The sequence below is a fragment of the Osmerus eperlanus genome, chromosome 16 (assembly GCF_963692335.1).
Source record: "Osmerus eperlanus chromosome 16, fOsmEpe2.1, whole genome shotgun sequence".
Classification (NCBI taxonomy): Eukaryota; Metazoa; Chordata; class Actinopteri; order Osmeriformes; family Osmeridae; genus Osmerus; species Osmerus eperlanus.
The window spans coordinates 13,244,051-13,264,435 of record NC_085033.1 but is presented as its reverse complement, the minus strand read 5'-3'; the positions used below and the strand labels follow the sequence as shown (position 1 = coordinate 13,264,435).

The window sequence follows — 20,385 nt, the reverse complement described above, 5'->3', positions numbered from 1 at the left end:
ATACAAATTATGTGACATTGTGGTCGCAGTAATCTCTTCCATTATCTTGATCCAAAAGCAATCCCACTATCCTCTCTAACAGTGCAGCTGAACGGAAACACACTGTGACTGATCACTGATAAACATTTCCCCCGAAAGCTGTTAGTGGATACCCTCCTGCTTATGTTTCCTGATAACAAACTACAAAGCAATGCTGATAGACACCCTCGGGTCACTGAGACACGACATACTAGGAGATCGTTTGGAGTCGAACTGAATTCTCTTTGAACATAGGTCAAGATCTATCGTAGCCCATTGTCGATCTATTCCACAAATGCCCTGTTTCTCATTTAGAGAAGTACTCTCTCGTATCGGATATCTTCCCTGAAGAGGATCCTTAAAGCTGCATACTGTGACATTCAGAACAGTAAAAGGTGTATCCAGGAAGACGGATACGCCATCTGCATGACTTTATTGTTTGGAAAAAGGTCATCGACAGATTTAACCCGTTAAGGAGTAGCGTCACACATATGTGATTCTGAACATTCCAACCGACTATTTTCCGATAGACAAAAACTATATGACAAACGTTATAGTATGGCTTCAAAATTTACAATTAGGAGGCTAACAAGTAACACTAGCAGGTAGTAGCATTGCTACGAGTATTATGCTAGGTTGCTAGGTAACGGAAGCTAACTAAAACTAGCTAGCTTCCGTTTTGGAAAAATAACTCACTCCTTAAAAGGTTTTAAAGTGAAAGAAAGCCACACTACACAGAGTAGTTCCCACAGATGTCTGGGACAATCAAACAAAATGTTTATTGGAATTCAGAATACAATGTTGAGAGAATGTTCAATTAGAATGCGTAGATGGCGGAAGTGTTGATCTCATGGATTACCTCTCCGTGAGAGAGAGGCGCTTTGAGGATTTCCTTCACCTCCTTCTCTTTGTGTCTGGCCAGGCTCTTCATCTCTCTTTCTCCTGACATCCTGGTCACAGTTTGTTGCACATTCTCGCAAGGCACCTCTGTTTCAAATCTGACGGGGAGGTGTTCGGGGAGAAAAACAGGTATAAGAGCCATTTTCAAAGACGTTCAGCTTACCTTGTCAGTTTTAGAACATTTGTTGACACATTTAGTTTAACGTTTGTGCAAAGAATGTATTGGAGCCCGTGGAACATAGTACGCCTTAACGCTTCCTTATGGGCACATAAGACTAATGATTTATTTATATTTCACTCAAAAAGGTAAAAGGAGTACTACAATTGTTAGTTAATGGTAAGTGAGTATTACTGTAGGTGTCCTCAACTATTAATAAATTAATGAATGCTTTTTTGTTGGCGGGGGGGGGGGTGTCTGTGGGGGAGCACTCAGTCAACCGATAGCCATCCTACTTTGTCACGGCTCAAAATGGCCGACGTTCCCTCTCCACAGAGCGCTCGCCGAAAGGGCTAACGACGGAGGGCGGTGGTGAAGGACACACGGCCGTATCTGTCCTTGTGGAGTCTGAACCTGGCCTGGGTGGTCTGACGTGCGTTGGTTGTCAAACTCTCTCAGAGAGGCTGAACTTAGCTGACCTGCGTGCCTATTAGTGCCGCCTTTCAATGGGGAAGCTCAGTGTGTTTTGGAGGGCCGGTGGTTTTAATGAGGCCCCCATTTTGACCTGATGAATAGAAGCGTTGTGAAGAGAGAGGGGGGAAAGAGAGAGGGGGGAGGGAGAGGGAGAGACAGGGGAGGGGGAAAGAGAGAGGGGAGAGAGAGAGGGGGGAGAGAGAGACAGGGGAGGGGGAGAGAGAGAGGGGGGGGAGAGACAGGGGGGAGAGAGACACAGGGGAGGGGGAGAGAGACACAGGGGAGGGGGAGAGAGAGACAGGGGAGGGGGAGAGAGAGAGAGAGAGAGACAGGGGAGGCGGAGAGAGAGAGGGAGGAGAGAGAGGGGAGGGGGAGAGAGAGAGAGGGGGGGAGAGAGAGAGAGACAGGGGAGGGAGAGAGATTCAAGTTCTGTGATCTGCTGTTAATTGTGTCTGGTTTTCGTGCGAGACCGTTTAAAGCTGTGAGGTTCACTTCAGCCGCCTCCGATCGCATCCAAGCCGAACGTCACATTCGAGAGAGAAAAATGTAATCTACCAAATGTGGCCCCTTCTCATGAAATATCCCGTTTTTTTGGTGTGAACGTTTGTTCTCCGTTACTTCTGAAGTTGATTTGTCAACTGACTTGGTTCTTGTGGTTACGTGATACTATTACGGAATCAGGGCACTCAAGTACCATCAAGCATGAAAAATCGACAACTCCTTGATATATGACATAGCTTTGACTTCTCACTGGATGAGCAGATCAGGGAATTCTCCTCTACCAGCTCTACCTGACAACTGACCTCAGATCACCGCTTACTTTTAGAGAAGGAAACTCTTCTGACCCGCCTGCACACCTCAAACGTGTGTTTCTCGTACCACAGATGACTGTCGGCACAATATCTGTGAGACAAAACGTAGAAATCAGGGTTAAAATCACAAAACAAAACCAGGCCCCTGATCAGAGCCATGTACCGTGGGACAGAATATCCTCGCTATCTCGATATCCCCTGACCTCATCCTCGTCTTGGATCCGTAGGAGCGGCAGAGACACTGGGAGAAGAACTTGCAGAGCTCCAGGACGCAGGGCTGCAGCTTGTGGGCGCTGACGGTGGTCGTTGGGGTCGCGCTGGTGAGGTCATCGTCCGTCCACTCCCCCGCGTGGTGCAACGAGGGTCGTCTCCACGGGCAACCTGTCAGGGGAAAGGTCAACCTTTCTTCTTTTATGGTAACAACATTTTCCCGGACGTATATGTTAAACATCTATCTACGCGCATGTATCATAGTGACATGGTATGTTGTGCTTAAATACCAGTGTGTTGGAGATACAGGTCAATGTTAACTTCAGCCCAGCACTGTTACCTATGTTTGTTTCATAAAAAGCTTTTATTGGCCTCAAGGCTACAATCTGTTATGAGAGACACACACTTTTGAATGAGAAACCGCTTAGCCTTGCAAAACCTTTCTTCAGATATCAAAAGGTAAATTCAGCCTTCCATCAGAAAGAAAAAAACATTTATTTCACACAGAATATAGATGAGTTCAACTAATCTTCAAACTAATTTCCTTTCGTCCCATCCACATTTCCCAGCTATTTTCCATCGGAGCTCAACCCCACCTGCTAACGCTCGCTCTCTGTGCCGTGGGAACTCTCTGATCCGTTGTGATGCTCACCCAATAGGAATCTTCTCTACTCTCACCTCAGCCGCCATCCTGCACCCCCCCTCTCCTGCATTGCCACACAGCGGACCCTGCCTGATTACAATCATTACATAGCAGGTGCACGGACACTCGATTACCATATAAATATACAGCAACTTCCTCTCACAAAAGGAGTTACTAGAGCAGAGCTTTTACTTCCTTTTAAACTGTAGAGCAAGAATGGAGTCAATGCGCTAAGCGAGAAACACACAATTATCAGTGAGAAGGGCTCTTGTATGTCACTCTACTTAAAATGATAACTGATCTATAGAGCATTAAACAGGAATTATTGTCCAATTAGGAGCAAATAGATATGCACAGGCATGAATTGATGGGAACAAAACCAGAAACTAATATTATAAATCTACTATTTAGTACATTCCTATGTCTTATTTGGGCACATTATGTACAAGACCACGTCTTTTTTCATTTGCCATTGGCAGTACTATATCCCTTGATACAAGTGTTTTATTTTCTGTGTGTAAAGATATCGCCACCTAGTGGCTCCTTCTTTCTCTACACCTTAGATAAGGGTGTGGTAGACAGCTTCTGTGAAGAACATAATGGACTTCTACCTGATGATGCGACTTTTAGCTTTATAGAGCAGTCAGAGTTTTGTATCCGAACTTGGAGGTTGAGGGGAAAAGGCAGTCCTCTCAATCTACTTTGTTGGACATCAGAAGTGAGACTATCGTCATTATGTATTTATACGGTCGGGTGCACACACAAAATACTGTTATGATATATTAGATCCTACACTGTAAGCTTAGAACATCACTTAGTATGTTATATATTGTTATGGGGAGCACTTGTAATTATCTACCTCAAATTGATACTTCCTGTATAAAGGCCATTACTAGTAAAGTTAAGCTCACCAATGCCACTCATGAGTCATGTTAAATTCTGCTTTTGTGATTTTATAACTCGCTCTCCTCTTTGTAGAAGCCATTACTGCAGTATTACACTGTAGCTGAACCCAGCATCTCCTTAGCCTTGTACCCATGGAGATACACCTCTATGTCTGCTGGAAAACAAACCTGGGTGACCTTCCCTGTAGCCGTCACAACGCTGCAGTAATCTCATAGAGAACTGATAAATACAGAACGTATGGCCTTAATTCGCTTTTAACCTTTACTGCCCAAGACCACGAAGGAAGTCTCTTGAGAAGCGGCAATGTCTGCGTTTCCATGGCTACTATCTCTCCACACTCGGCTGCATACACACACACACACACACACACACACACACACACACACACACACACACACACACACACACACACACACACACCTTTCCCCAGACTCAGAGTCAATGCCTGTGGTCCATCCAGAAATAACATTGAACTTGATCTGATGGAATTACAGTAGTATTCAACTCTCTGGCAGGGTCAGGAGAAGGGAGCCCCTGCTCATACAGTACAACAGGCACAGCAGGGCATGTGGTGATGAACAGGGTGGACTCATTAGTATCTTACTGTAAACACTTAGAAGAAGCATGCATCACCTCTTGAGTACTATATCTAAAATTTTACTATTTTTGTTATTTGGTCAAATATGATTGGCTGTTTAAAGCACTGTCAGATTATAAAGTAAACATGGAAAGTGTTCAGGGTTTTCGGTATACATTCAGTAACAGTGTGAGTGGTAAATTGGCAGCACTCCCCACCTGTCACTTACATGCAGCACAGTTCAGTTTTCATTCATATCTTGTTGCTTCCATCAGTATTTTAATTACTCTTCCCTCTTGTTTGTCAAAAGATTTAGTTTACCCGTCTTGAATTAGAAAAGTGAATCTGAATCTTACCTGGTTTCTCAGTGACAGGTGCTCTGGTGATCACCCTGGTTCTAGTTGTGGCTGGAGCGCTAGAGGTCGATGGAGCTGTTGTTGCAAATATTGACTCTGTGTTTGTGATCGCTTGAGTTGTTCTTGGCGGTGGGATCGTGGCTGTAAGTGGTATCGTTATTGTAATAGTCTTGGCGGTTGGTTGAGCTGTTGTCATGGAGAGTTGGGCTGTTGTCACGGCAGGTGGGGCTGTTGTCATGGCAAGTTTGTGTGTTGTCATGGAGAGTTGGGCTGTTGTCACAGCAGGTGGGGCTGTTGTCATGGCAGGTTGGGCTGTTGTTACGGCAGGTTTTAATGTTGTCATGACGGGTTGGACGGTTGTCATGGCAGGTTGGGCGAGTGTGATGGTTGCTGAGTGATCAGGTGCTGTGGTTGCCAGGTTAGTGGTGAGTAAGTCTGTGGTTGCCAGGTTAGTGGTGAGTAAGTCTGTGGTTGAGATGATTTGGGTTGTTCTGGGTTGAGTCATTGTGGTTGTTCTAGCTGATGCAGTGGTCAGCAGAGTGACTGTAGTTGGTGGGAACGTGGTAGGTGAGTCTGTGGCCGTGGTTGGTGTGATCGTTGTGATCGTGGTTGAGGCAACTGGTTGGACTGGTGTTGATGTTGGTCTGGCTGGAGTTGATGTTGGTCTGGCTGGTGTTGATGTTGGTCTGGCTGGTGTTGATGTTGGTCTGGCTGGAGTTGATGTTGGTCTGGCTGGAGTTGATGTTGGTCTGACTGGTGTTGATGTCGGTCTGACTGGTGTTGATGTTGGTCTGGCTGGTGTTGATGTTGGTCTGACTGGTGTTGATGTCGGTCTGACTGGTGTTGATGTCGGTCTGACTGGTGTTGATGTCGGTCTGGCTGGTGTTGATGTTGGTTTGACTGGTGTTGATGTTGGTCTGGCTGGTGTTGATGTCGGTCTGACTGGTGTTGATGTTGATATTGGTCTGGCTGGTGTTGATGTTGGTCTGACTGGTGTTGATGTTGGTCTGGCTGGTGTTGATGTTGGTCTGGCTGGTGTTGATGTTGGTCTGACTGGTGTTGATGTTGGTCTGACTGGTGTTGATGTTGGTCTGACTGGTGTTGATGTCGGTCTGACTGGTGTTGATGTTGGTCTGGCTGGTGTTGATGTTGGTCTGACTGGTGTTGATGTTGGTCTGGCTGGTGCTGAAGTTCGTCTGATTGGTATTGATGTTGGTCTGACTGGTGTTGATGTCGGTCTGGCTGGTGTTGATGTCGGTCTGACTGGTGTTGATGTCGGTCTGACTGGTGTTGATGTTGATATTGGTCTGGCTGGTGTTGATGTTGGTCTGGCTGGTGTTGATGTTGGTCTGGCTGGTGTTGATGTTGGTCTGGCTGGTGTTGATGTTGGTCTGACTGGTGTTGATGTTGGTCTGGCTGGTGTTGATGTTGGTCTGGCTGGTGTTGATGTTGGTCTGACTGGTGCTGAAGTTCGTCTGATTGGTGTTGATGTTGGCCTAACTGGTGCTGAAGTTTGTCTGACTGGTGTGGATGTTGGTCTGGCTGCGGTTGTAGTGGGTGGTTTTGATTCTGTAGTCTCCAGAGCTGCAGTTGGTAAATCTTTGATAGTGGCTGGGAGAAAAGTAGTCATATGAGATGTACTTGTAGTCGGTGCTTCTGTTGTTGTCCGGTCTTGAATAATGGATGTAACGGTAGACAATGAAAAACATGATTTTATTATTTTAAGTTGAATATTTATCTGGAGTCTTCCAGCACTACTGATTGTCTGGGGTTTACCAAGTAATTCCTAAATTGTTTAGTAACCTTAATCGTCTTGAATATATCAAAATAATTGTTACTAAAATCTGTTAAATTAATATTAAATTCAGAAGTTTATAAACAAAGCTCACCTCGTGCAGTGGCATGGACTCTACTGGTTAGTACAGCACTTATCCCAGGTGAGGAAATATGGCTTGCATTCGTTGGCAGTTGGTGCCAACCTAATGTGGCAAGGGAGTCATCGTTTTATATATTGATTTTTTTAAATGTAAAAATTTGCTTTTGAGAAATTGAATCAGCTGACCTTCTGTACTCACCAATAGGTATCTTGTGAGCCGAGATGTTACCTACTGAAATGAAGAGAGAGGGAGGCAGAGAGTGTGTGTGTATCTCAAAGGACCTGTTACTTTGAACATAAACATTGCTTGTCAAGCTACTGTAGTGGTAGCTGTTTTGAAGCCACACCTCAAAGCCAGATTTGCACTACAGAGCCGTTTAACTGGTCTTTTCTCTGAAAATGGCTGCCGCTGGTTCTGATATCAGTGTAGCTTACCTTGTGTTCCCTGCCAAAGGAAAAACCCTGCCTCTATTTAAGTCTAGTCTGTGTGCCAGCCTTTCGGTCTGTCTGCCTGTGTGTTTGTATCTGTCTGTCTGTCTGTCTGTCTGTCTGTCTGTCTGTCTGTCTGTCTGTGTTTGTACCTGTCTGCCTGTCTGTCTGTCTGTCTGTCTGTCTGTCTGTCTGTCTGTCAATCTGTCTGCCTGCCTGCAAAACTAACCTCTGTGGCTGTCCTCTGTGATGGTCTGGTTGAACAGTGGCTTGATGGAGTCCACCTCCCACAGTTTAGACAGGTCTTTATCTGAGGAAACACTTTCATTCAGCAGTGGCACACAAACTCCAACCTCAGCTTCCTCCTCATCAGTCCTGTTTGAAATCCAATTTCAAACAGTAGCCTATATCTTTGAATGTGTTAATGAGATGCAGTGTTCTAATTCTAAGGTGTGTCATGTACAATCACAAAGCTTTGATTAATTAGAAGCTGCCTGATAAACAGGCAAATTTACCTGATTCAGACAATTATGACTAACCTGTTTTTCCAGCCATTACACAGATATATGTGCAGTCAGAATGATTTTTCTGGCTCACTGAAATAAACAAATACATTGTGTGCAATTTATAATTAAGAATATTTTTCAATTTAATTATGAATGCATAAAGTGCACATAAAGCAATTAAAGTCTTAAACTCAAAGTAGACAACCAGGCTTACAAAATATATAAACAACCAACCAGTTTATCTTCCACTATACCTGATAGTATAGAGCTGGATTTGAACAGCTCATGTAGATAGCTTGTGGAATTTCCCATCACATCCAATAATATTGCTGTAAAATCTGTTGTAAAAATAGAGACAAAAACGATATTCTTTAAACACAGTGAGGAAATTGTCATTTTAGATCGCCTCACCCAGACAATGAACAAGAGGCAGAAATAGAGTTTTAACACTGTCTTACCTGTTAAATCATTCGTTTCGTTTGTTACACAATAACAGTACCTCTTCGGAAACATATTGTTCTCGAAACTTCGGAAACTTGAAACTACATAACAGAAAAAATTGTAGTTAAGTAGCACAAATTGGAATTAAGTAAGCCTATGTTAATATTAGCTATAGCTAAAATGCTGAAAACTGCAGCGTCTCTAGCTAATCTAATTTTGTAGCCCATCCCTTGCAATTAATAGTTTGATTGCCCAAAATGTCAAGTTTTCCTCTGCAATTGCCGCAGTTAGCTAGCCTGGAAACAAGATTAATCTGGTACATGACTTCATTTTCCCCTTATACCTGGCCACTGGTCATGAGTGTTCCTTACCCTCATCCACCACAAGAGGACGTAGTGGTACCATACAAGAGGACATGGCCAGAGGTTTAATAATCAGAGCAAATGTGGCCGTAAATTAATCCCAGATAATGCATATACCGTATGACACCCACTGTAATAAAGCTACATGATCAGAGAGATGTTATTTACTGTTGTAGACCAGCAGAGTGAGCTTATGAAGGGCCAAGGAACTGTGTGAGGTCACACTAAGCAGGGAAAATAGCTGATGTGATCCTGCGGGTGCAGAAAAGAGACAGTTTGTGACACCAAAGTACTAAACCGATACCTCAAATATGATTCAAGTCATATATTCTAGAATCTGTATAGTTAAAAACATTTCTGTCAAACAGTCAAACATTTCTGCTAAATTATTTGGACTAAGAACTTAGTAGGCTACAACACCTTTTCCCACAATCATAATGATACTGTTATCGACATTCTTTTACCAATTTACCTGATTGTGTTGAATTAATTAATGTATTGACCAATGGGGTAAGATCTATTGCTGCTGGATCAATATATTGCGCTGGGATTTCTGGGAAGAAAGTATACGCAGCATAGTTCATGAACATGGACAAATGGCCATTATGAATATTGCAGAAAACGAAGGGTATCAGAAAAACTGTTAAAACAAATGTGAAAAGTAATCTTCATGAACAATTGCATGTAATGAAGAATGAAAGAAAATCACATATATTTTATAACATCCTATGGTTACAGAGGATATGGACAGCAGTTAGTTATAGATAGTTGTTTTATAACAAGATAAAAACTAAAGACTTTGTACCTGTTGATGCTAGAACATCTCTCTTGGACATTACTTCTTTGGCTTTATGTCTTATAACTATATCATAGCAGGAGGTAAAACAGATATAAACAATCAGAAATATTAATAATAATAAGATTGAAGATGTGGGTTCTCAAAGACAAGTAGGATATTGTCTGAAATTCATAATAAAATAATGATTTACAGCACGTTTTGCAAAACAGTATGATGCATCGTCAATGTTTCATGCATACGTTTACTCTTGAAACGTAAATAAAGATGCACAGGAAAAGGCAGTTGAGGAATGAAGTGAAGTGCATGTCCTACCTATGTTGAAGAGGACTAGAAGCAAAACCACAGACACACATATTCTGAGACCCAGACTTGAGCGATATCTTGACTTCCAGAAGCTTTCCATTGCATGTGAGAACCCTACCACAACAACACAGCACTGTTAGGAAGCTGTTGGACACCAAACTGGCAACACTTAATTGGTTTGCTTCAATTGGGGGTAAGTGTCCTGCATACAATGATGTCACCAATGGATGTCCTCAACTTCTGAGGTGATCTTAGTGAGGCACAACTCCTCTCTGCAACTTTAAAGTTTGAAGTTGTAACTTCTCCAATCAGGCCCCTCAAATGAAAATAAATTAATATTCCAAAGCCATATAGATATGTAGTTTGTATTATGTGCAATACTGACATAAATATAAAACCATGTTAAACTCACAATCAGGGAACATCATAATCACACACACTGATTTCAAACAGTTTTCTCTCAAAATGCAATTAACAGACACAAGGAAAAAAAATCTATGTATATCGTTTGCCAACTTGTCTATCCATCTTATTTCCCCCCTCATTCCCACCCTTAAAGCCAGTCTAAAAAGCGAGACAGCTTACCTCTGTTAATCCCTTGCCTGAAATCAACCAAACAGTTTCCCCAGCGACATCAAACTCCACCGCGTCACACAGGCAGCCGTGGCGCAGGGAAAGCCTTTTTTCCCATCCACTTAACGGTGAAGCCCGATATCAGACTGGCAGCTCAGCGAGGCTGTGCGTCAGGCACGGAGGCTGGGCACGGCAGTCTGGGAGTCCAGCAGGTAGGCATAGTGAGACGACTGGGCCTGGTCCTATTGGCCTCGGCTGGTGGCTGTGTAAATAGCTGTAATAAGCTGCTGGCGTGTCATTTGAGACCCGACGGCAGCGAAGGGGAAGAGGAGTGAAAGGGAGGCTTTAAGGATGGGGGAATGGTGGGCACTCCGGTTGCACGGGCACTCATATTCACAGGCACACAGCCGTAATTGGCAAGGAGAAATACGCCTTGAGGGCTCCGAGACACTGGCAAGGGCCTGGGAAAAACTTCTCCTGGGACAAACCCAACTGTGAATTTAAAAACCTGTCAAGTCTTTTCTGTACAGTTCAGCACTAGTTTTTGGGGGTCTATTGGTTCAACGTGTTAATTTCAACTCTGTCTGTTATATTGGAGTACAGAAACTTTAGTTAACAAAGTTAAGACAAGGATGAGAAGGTTATGCAGCTTGACTGATTGATATAATTATACTGGCAGCTACACAGAAACTCCACTCTTTCGTATTTTTTATGTGTCTTTATTATTAACAGGTGCAATTGAAAAGACAACAACATAAGAAAAATCAAGAACATCGATTTGCATATTATATCATCGAATCAAAATGTTAAAAGTGGTGTAGTTCAGAATATAAATAACAAGTACGTTTTTGAAAACTAGAATGAGGAAAGCAATGTTATACAGCTCTGAAGGCCACTAGTGTAAAGTTGTTTGGTAACACTTTACCTTAAGTTGATATTAAACAAAACTACTTTGAGACTACTCTGTTGTTACATATTCAGTCAGATAAACTCAAAGTAATGTGTTACCAGTTGTATTATCATAATACTATTTAAAGTAGGAGAATGGGAAAACGGTTAAACAAGAAAAGGTTTTAATCTCAATAAAGTTTCTGCTAATTGGCTACATAAAACTGTCATAGTAATTAATGACTGTGTCAAAGGAGAAAAAACTTCTCCTTTGTCTGTGTCGATCATCATAATCATGTGCCACTAAGCGAAACGTTTTGCATGAGTATGACAGTAAAAAAAAAAAAAAAACTTTCAACAGCTACTTGAAACGAAGCAACAAAAACAAGTGATCTGTAAATTATACTTTAAAAGGGCAAGGCACAAATAATTCATAGCAGTTGTATATCCATAATTACAGGTTGTGCCAAATGTACATCCGTACATTTCATGGTATGCATTTACAGTATACAAATAACCAAATCTGATCGATAAACCAAGACATCGCAGCTAGCACTGCTGCCTTCTCTGACTGGAACAGGTGAACACAGCACATGTATGGAGCCTGATAAGCACATGTATGGAGCCTGATAGTCAGACTGTAAACATGTACATGACCAAATACCATTTCAAACGCAAGTTGGGATGTTGGGGGTAGGTGCACTTGTTGGGTGGCATGGGAACCAAATGATGGCTTCTTAGAAACAGCCAATAATAAGCCAGTTAGAAATCAGTTTGTAAGAGGAATCAGTTGAGAGGAAGTGAAGATGAGCTGCAGTAGTGTAACATTGTTTCACATGGTGACTGATACTGGACAGCAGACCTTCACATCCATGCAGATGCTCCATGCATGGATGAACCATCTCAGCTGGATCTCTGACTGTGAAAACAACTTTTACAAGTCAACATATTAACTCTCATTCACCTGCCAAGTAGGTACTTGGCTTTTTTAATGACAGATCAGTCTCAAAAATAATTACTTCAATGTGGATGATTAACACGAACAGCCACTCGTTGTCAAATAAAAGGTTAAAACGTTGGCAAACAGACTTCTAGAAAGATTTGGACAAATCCATTGCTTTTTTTTATTTTTTAATTTTTTACACAAAGTATGTTGTGTATGTTGTTTACTGGATTGAATAATCCTAACTGATTGCATTAACTAATAAGAAAGTATAAGGGCTTTTTATAGGCCTGTTCCTATGGTTGCAGCATGTCAAAGGCTTAAACACACAACTCAGACACATAGTAGACTCACATTATTTTCTCAATTCACTTTGACATTCCAAACTGAATTGAATTTACCTCTAACATTTATATTCTGGAAGACCTCTTATTGTATTCGGAAAATTCTCCCAAGTGAATATAGATGTTTGAAAGGTTTAAAACAGTAATTTGCCGTGCAAATATAAATCCATACGTATTGATCGTAGCTGACATGCTTCAGATTGTAAATGTTTGTCTGGTGTCAGTTGATGATTTTAAACGGTAAAGGATAAAAAGCAAGAGGATGGAGAAAAAGAAAGAAAATAAATTCAGCTCAGGGATGAATGTACAAAAGGTGACTTTAGAAAAAAAAGTGGCATAATCTGCCTTTTTATATAAGAACTATATAATAATAATTAGATATAATTATATAGATAATTATAAGAACTAAAACAGCATTCTTTGGTGGGTGGACAAATGATGAACAATCACACTTAGTTACCTCCTCAAAATCCAGCCTGCTTTTGTTAAGAAATTACAGTGATTCCTTTTGAATCGAACAACTCAATTCCAACGGTATTCAAATGAAAATCTTAAGTGTACATCGAGAGCAATAAAAACAGCATGGAATGTAGATGTGGACATTGTAGAATCACAAAAGATGTTGTGTAATTTCTGTCGGTTGCGTCAAGTCCTCGACTGGAGAATGACAGCTCATGTAGACTACATGTTGAAGGCACAATGAAGATAATGATTCCAGAGAGCCGAAACACAGTTAAAACAGATGGATCCAGTGTAACCGCTGGATAGTGAACTCTATGTTCCTAAACTCACACATCTGAGCACAACGCATGCTGATAAATAGGTAACCAGCAGCCGATGCTGATTATCATCCTTATAGGTTGGTATTTGACTAATTTAGGAATGTATATTAAATTGAATGTCACATAAAAAAGTTGTATTTTTTCATATCTTTCATACTTTAGTTAACGGCCTGTCTAAATTAAGTGACCGATGTTGGAGCCTGATGTGTTTTAACAGTTAACCAGAAGGGACTTGAATCTACGCAATGAAGGATGCTGTTCGTGTTGTACACTTACCTATCTTTGCCCACCTTAAATTTGCTATTTGTGAGGAAAATCCTCATAATTCCTTGGCCATGTTTCTCTTGCTTTTATCAAGTTAGTAAGACAACATTTAAAATACTTAAATACATCTTCCTACATTAAGATGGTTTAATGCAAACTTTCCACATTTATTATACTTGCTAACTTAGCTTTTTTTTATTCATACATATCAACAATTTATTTTAGATACTACCCTGTAAATGAACCCACATTAAATGTAGTCAACAATTTAGCTTCTCAGAATTAATTTGAAAATGTTTTTTTTTTCTTTTCTTTTTAACCATTTAGCTTGCCCAAAGCTATTATCGCTGTTATCAAACAAGATTTGTCTTGTCTTAATATACAGTACCTTATGACTGGGCTAAATACATTGATGTGTGGACTAATCCAAACCATGTTCATTAACACTTACCTAGGTCTGTATTCCCAGTTCATTACCTATGTCCATCTGCAACCAGTTTCCTTTACATGTTTATCAGTTACCTTTTATCAGTGTCTTTCACTTGTGAATATATGAGCAAATAAATCCTATTTTATTGATTTGTTTTTGGATGCAATGAAGGAAAGCATTAAATAAAGATAAGATGCGCCAAAGAACATGGGTTTTAGTGTTTGAGATTGAATTCCAGAAAGGGTTCATAGTGAAGCAGCTTGAAAAATGAAGATACATGTTTTAAGCTTCCTACAAAGTGTATTGACTAAACAAACATCATGGAATCCTTTATCTTTGACTTGCGACTGTTGTTGAAGCTCCCATAGTAATAACCAACTAGTATAAAACAATGAGACAGGAGACTTTTGGTTAAAAAATATTAATCTCAACCGTTCTTAAATGGTGCATCATCATGCAAACCATGCAAAAAATGAAAATGTATTCTTATAAAAAAATAAGTGTTACAAAATGGCATAGCATTTATAAGTATCCATTCAAACTCATTTTCTTTTACCTGATACCTGAACTTTGCAATGTCTACCTCTAAAAATTGCATGCATTACATGCAGTGCGTTTTGCTTTGCAGCGATAAAGCTTTGGGTGTATATTTATAGTAGTATTAATGTTTATATATTTCTCATCCTCGCTAAATTTCTGTGGTGAGTGCACTGTACAAAGTCTGTTTACTATACAAACAGTGAGTTGTTGTCTATGTAAGCTCCCTCGAAGCCTCTGCTTTCTCTCTGCCACTGAGTCGAGTGTGTGTCAAAGGACTTGGGAGAGTTGATGACAATGCCAAAGTCCATCAAACCATACTGAGGTAAAACCGATCTTACCCAGATTTGTTCAGACTGGAATTGTTTCTGACTTCTCACCAAGTGTTTTTACCCCAAACCGACTTGAATCTCCAGGCATGGCCTGTCACTTCACCTTCAGCCAAGTTAGGTCTGGGGTTCGAGTCAGTAAGGGCTTGGGTGGGCTCATGGAGGGGTGTTCCACACAGAGTCAGGAAAGCCCTCCCCCGTGGAGGACAAGGGGAGAGCCCCCCCGCTGGGTGTAAAGGGGTCCGAGTCCGTGTCGGTCTCCCCCTCCGCCAGGTAGCGTCTCTCCCTCGCCTGGTCTCCTCCCCCCTCCTCCCCAGCGGCCCCCATCGAGGGGTCCCCCTCCCCCTCCTGTTCGCCCGATATGCTGAACCCGCTGGGAGAGCGCTCCAGCTCCTCGTGGTTCACCGAGAGCATGGAGAGGGGCGTGTCCCCTCCCTGCCCCGTGGTCCTGCCCAGCCCCGCCGAGAGCTGCTCCATGCAGGGGCTGTCCCCTTCCCCCCGCCCAGCCATCTGGAAGTCCTGCAGGGAGCTGATGGGGAGGACAGTAGGCCGCTCTGTGTAGGTCGGGATGGGGCCGGGGTGGAGGTGGGGTGGGGGCGGGGGGTTCTGGTGATCCAGGGATAGGCACCCGCCCCCAGGCAGCCCCAGCCCTCCTCCACCCTCTCCCCTCCCGGCAGTGCAAAGCTCCTTGTGGTGGCTATAGTAAGGCATGACCTTTCTCACGGGTACCTGGTAAGACATGTGCGGGCAGGTCTCGCTGTAGTTTAAGAAGACCCGGCGGATCTCGGCGTAGCCACGACCGTCCCTGGCGTCCAGGCCGCAGAGGGGGTCGCCCCCCGTGGGGTTACAGGGCTCCATGGTCATGTGAGCTGCACCGGCAGAGTCCACCTGGAGGTGTTCGATGTGCTGGATGTGCATGTCCACCAGGAAGTCTAGCTTCTTCTCCATGTCCTCCACCTGGACACACACATGGGCAGGGGGTGTAGCTTTCATCGTGCATGGGTGTAAAATGTCCCACTCACTTTTTGAAAAGAGCAAACTTTTTATTTTAAACATTTATTCAAACATTTATCCTCAGTTCCTCAAAATCTCCCCCCCCCCACGTTGTTAAATAAACCTACGCCCCTGCTCATGGTTGCTCATCATGTGCCAGATCCCATCCATGTTTTACAAACTGCTGGGTAACATCGTGTACCCCATCCCAGGAAAGTCTTAGCACACTAACGTTTTAAAATGATCTCAGAATCAGTTCAGTATGTAGATACAGGAGTCAAAAGAACAACAAAAAACTACCAGCCAAACATTGCTCAATTTAGATGTGCACAGTGTATATTTAGCTTACGTTGGCCATGGTCATTGAGAATAAGCCCATTAGCCATAGAAAATGGCGTAGTGGTCAGGCAATAAGCTCTCAACCAGAAGGTTTCAATCAAGTCTAATAGCTCTTTACCTGTCTCTCTACTCTGACGAATCGGCCCATCATGCTTTGGTCATCAGCATCCGGCAAGGATGTTTTGGCTAGATAGGTCTCTTGCCTGCAACACAATCACAGATAAATATAGTTCAACCACATAAATATGTCAACATTGTACGCTTGTGGTAGGTCAAGGGATCAGGAAAGAAATGGAATGTGACATAATGAAGATCTATGCATATTAAGTATGCAAATGTTTTAGCACATAATGTTATTTGGGTTTGGACCTGGGTGACTGTTGAGGTGGGTAGGCAAAGGGTGTCTTCTGAGTCTTCTTGTGTTTCGGGGTGAGAGGAGGTCCTGGGGCCAGGATCATGTCTATTCTGAAAAGCCAAAGAAGGACAAACGAGATTTGATTCCAAATGTCAGTAAAACACAACGTAACTTAATTTCTTTGATTTGTTCCCTGATGTGAATTCATCACGGCAGTTTGACGCTGCATGAGAGGAATGTGCGGACACTCCAAGTAGAAAACAACCTCTTCAATAAATAAAAAAGTCACCTCACGCATTCATGTTCGTGAGCACATTCGGATGCTTTATATAGCGTACATTTAAATGGACTCCAACCCAACACTGCCCACCTTGTCTGAAGGTATTTAATCCTGCAGAGCATGTCCAGATGGCCAGCAGAGTACTGCTCGATCACGTCCTTCACATCGTAAGGCCTCAACGTCTCCTTGAATCGCTTTTTGTTTAAGAGGAACCTCATGATCCTGTGAGAGAAACAGTTCATATGAGAAGATATTGAAGCCTATTAGACTATGAAAGATATATGATCAATATGATAAAATACATTAGAAACTACTTAAATATGACTGTAACCAAAGACAGTATGAACGTACTTAAACGAGGAACATTTTAGATGTTTGCATAAAATTATAATGTGATATCAGCTATTGTACAGGATTAATAATGATTACTATGTTGTAAAAACATCTATAAACACAAATTGATAACTCCTTTACGCATTGAAATAACTTGGCAAAGTTGCCACTGGCAACCGATTAGTCTGAGAACTCATTCAGGCTTGCTTTGTTTCGCATAGCGAAATCTCTTTTTGGTGAATTGAACACAACAGCCTTTCCGTGGTAGACTGGTGCTAGACAAGTATCACTCTCTGACAGCAGGAACTTATCTTGAAACGAAACCCCACAGAAGTCAACATCCTATTCACGAGTCCATTCACACATACATAATGGAGTGGAAGGGAATACACATTCATGGTGTGTTGATCACTCATCTCTTAGGTATTAATGAAACATTGGGTTCTTACATTATGTCAAAGGTGTGGCCTATAGATGTTCAACTAAATGTGTGTATGTGTTTGGTGTTTACAAAGGAAACGATTCCCAGTCTCTGGTCTACAATGCCGTCGAATAGCAATGATTTATGCTTCGGTTATAGCACTGCGGTAAAGGCTTTTATTCCCTAAGAGCAGAGACATTCCTCTGCCTCTGTTCTTAGGGAATAAAAACCTTTACCGCATTCAGATTTTATTTCATGTGAGCCATGGTAGTCAATCCTTCATCCTTCTGGTCTTTCCGGAGAAAAGGGGAAGACAGCTTAACAAGCCATCAAATGGCGCTTCAAACTCTGTAATCCCTAAACTGTGCTTGATTTGAGCTTTGAGGCAGAGAAAAACGGAGAGAATAAGTCAAAGTGCTATCTCCCCCGCTCTCACCCAGCACACTAGACAGGCTAAAGCAAACGCTCAAATTGTTTGAAAGGATTTAAACTGTAATTTGACCCGAGTCGTTTCTGAACTGGCTTGGCTGAGGCTATGAGTTATGTTCCTTGGGGAAGGGTGGGGGGGGGGGGTGTCTGTTGTGGCTGCAGGAAGTTCAGGAAGGACAGTAGCTGGAACTTCCTGTACAGCAGCTGGAACTTCCTGTACAGCAGCTGGAACTTCCTGTACAGTAGCTGGAACTTCCTGTACAGTAGCTGGAACTTCCTGTACAGCGGCTGGAACTTCCTGTACAGCAGCTGGAACTTCCTGTACAGTAGCTGGAACTTCCTGTACAGTAGCTGGAACTTCCTGTACAGCGGCTGGAACTTCCTGTACAGCAGCTGGAACTTCCTGTACAGTAGCTGGAACTTCCTGTACAGCGGCTGGAACTTCCTGTACAGTAGCTGGAACTTCCTGTACAGTAGCTGGAACTTCCTGTACAGCGGCTGGAACTTCCTGTACAGTAGCTGGAACTTCCTGTACAGTAGCTGGAACTTCCTGCACGGCAGCTGGAACTCAAAGGCGTCAGGCTCACCTGACCGCTCTGATGACCAGCTTCAAAGTGGGGATCATCTCCTCCAGCAGGATGTCTGGAGGGAAGCCTCTCTCCTCGGGGTCCTGCAAGCCTCCAGCATCTGGTGGGACAAACACAATGTCAAAACTGACCACATTAGCAGGTGACTTCAAAAGGACGTCAGGTTCAGATATCCTCATATGCAACATACGAAAACCGTTGCTCACTGAGACGCAGTGATACCGCGACACCCAAGAACCTTTGTGCTTTCCCGACTGTGGTGAAAAGTAAGCCTGAATAGACAACAACCTGATGCAACGAGAGCTCTTTATATCACAGAAATACATTTACATTTAGTCATATAGCAGACGCTCTTATCCAGAGCGACTTACAGTAAGTACAGGGACATTCTCCCCAAGGCAAGTAGGGTCAAGTGCCTTGCCCAAGGACACAACGTCATATGGCACAGCCGGGAATTGAACCAGCAACCTTCGGAGCGGTTAAGGAATTGGGCTAACAAATCAAATGTTACTGATGTATATAAAAAAAAAATTGAACTCTTTTCACAAATAAATATTAAATTCTTTGTGTTGTCTGTGTACCTTCAGAGCTCTGGCGCAGCGTGTAGGCTTTCATGCGGAAGGCGGTACGGAAACGCTCCCGGTTACTGAAGCCAGCCGGTTTGGCCTCCTTCGAAGGGCTCTCTTCTATGGAGTCTGCGTTCCCTGGCATGATGGGTTTACCCCTCCCTATGGACTGCCGGGAGCTGGGTAGGCGCACTCGCTCCAGCAAGGTCAGCTTTTGGCTACGAGAGAGAAAGGGCAAGTTGGTCAGATCCATTTTCAAGATATCGATACTGTTTATTTGGTGTTATTGAAGGTTTCTTTAATGATAATTGACGATAAACGACGATGAACTCAGATAAGAATGTTGATACCACGGCAACTGGGACTTCGCAGGGAACGACAACACAGTCAGTGGAGTATCCCTTTTCTTTAAACTACCTCTTATTTAGAAATGAGTGTTTTTCAGCTTTGGCACTAAGGAAGACTCAAAGAACCAGGGGAGATTGGACTCCTTTATTGTCCAATCACTGGCAATATTTGGCAGAGTAGAGAGCTCACTGGGTAAAACAAGACTCCTGTGCCTTGGGTGGATGTAACCGAGCTGACAACAGCACAACAAGGCCTCCGAAACGCGAAGCATTCTCCCGGACTTTTCTCCCACAGAGGAGACACAATATGCTCCTCTATCTCGCCCCGGGGCAGAAAGGGACGAGCAGATTACGGTGGTGAGAGGCTGGAGAATGGGACGCTTTAAAGGGGGAAGAGAGACTCTCTTTCCCGCCTCTCTGACGGGATAAAGGAGAGAAAATTAGACGTGATTACAGCGATTTGTAATCGAAGAGCACAAAAAAAACGTCTCCACGACCCCCTTCGTCCACCGCTCGTCCTCTGAGACGCGCCGGTCTTCAAAGCGTTGCGATGCACCCAATCCTCTCAGTTATGATGTCATTTCTCTGTTTCTAGAAACTCAAACAGTATCAGTATCACCAGCACTCTGAAGTAAAGTCCCCTGTTTCCATTCTCTCCACACGTATACTATATGTCTGGGGAATAACATTTTGATAGGCGACGAGTGGGCAGATAACCTCTTGGTTCTTCGCTTATCGTCCATTATTTCTACAGCAGGGCCACTTTTGTTTCTGTCATTGCTAAAAAACTCTCTGGCTCACATCCACCTGATCTTTCAAAGCCAGCGTGATAATGTCAAGCCACTAATTTCCCACCCCCAGATCCTATCGGTGCAC

At 42.9% G+C, this 20,385-nt stretch overlaps 2 protein-coding genes across 2 annotated transcripts in view; both read right to left on the bottom strand.

The window, feature by feature from the left end:
- Nucleotides 1–761: 761 nt before the first annotated feature.
- On the bottom strand, nucleotides 762–10,076 carry LOC134036584 (HERV-H LTR-associating protein 1). Its single transcript, XM_062481583.1, has 16 exons — nucleotides 9,980–10,076; nucleotides 9,779–9,883; nucleotides 9,473–9,529; nucleotides 9,140–9,220; nucleotides 8,836–8,919; nucleotides 8,323–8,406; nucleotides 8,119–8,202; nucleotides 7,898–7,954; nucleotides 7,588–7,668; nucleotides 7,129–7,161; nucleotides 6,950–7,032; nucleotides 5,808–6,528; nucleotides 5,054–5,764; nucleotides 2,565–2,742; nucleotides 2,370–2,452; nucleotides 762–1,016 (listed from the first exon to the last, which is right to left on the bottom strand). The coding sequence occupies exons 2-16, from the start codon at nucleotides 9,867–9,869 to the stop codon at nucleotides 973–975; spliced, it is 2,472 nt and encodes an 823-aa protein (XP_062337567.1). The 5' UTR covers nucleotides 9,870–9,883; nucleotides 9,980–10,076; the 3' UTR covers nucleotides 762–972.
- Nucleotides 10,077–14,286: 4,210 nt separating this feature from the next.
- The window catches only part of kcnq3 (potassium voltage-gated channel, KQT-like subfamily, member 3), a 49,491-nt gene continuing 43,392 nt past the window's right edge, over nucleotides 14,287–20,385 (bottom strand). The window contains exons 11-16 of the mRNA XM_062481966.1: nucleotides 19,178–19,380; nucleotides 18,597–18,696; nucleotides 16,917–17,048; nucleotides 16,561–16,656; nucleotides 16,310–16,394; nucleotides 14,287–15,816 (exon numbers count right to left, since the gene is read on the bottom strand). Coding sequence (XP_062337950.1) covers nucleotides 15,016–15,816; nucleotides 16,310–16,394; nucleotides 16,561–16,656; nucleotides 16,917–17,048; nucleotides 18,597–18,696; nucleotides 19,178–19,380 — 1,417 coding nt within the window. The 3' untranslated portion in view covers nucleotides 14,287–15,015. The remainder of the gene's footprint in view (nucleotides 15,817–16,309; nucleotides 16,395–16,560; nucleotides 16,657–16,916; nucleotides 17,049–18,596; nucleotides 18,697–19,177; nucleotides 19,381–20,385) is intronic.

Bases quoted from the DNA above. Each gene is read 5' to 3' on its own strand.
- LOC134036584 (XM_062481583.1), bottom strand. From the start codon at position 9,869: ATGGAAAGCTTCTGGAAGTCAAGATATCGCTCAAGTCTGGGTCTCAGA. The intron at 8,407-8,835 runs GTAAATAACATC...TCTGTTATGTAG, and splicing joins CACTCTGCTGGTCTACAACA to TTTCAAGTTTCCGAAGTTTC. The intron at 8,203-8,322 runs GTAAGACAGTGT...TTTTTACAACAG, and splicing joins CGAAACGAATGATTTAACAG to ATTTTACAGCAATATTATTG.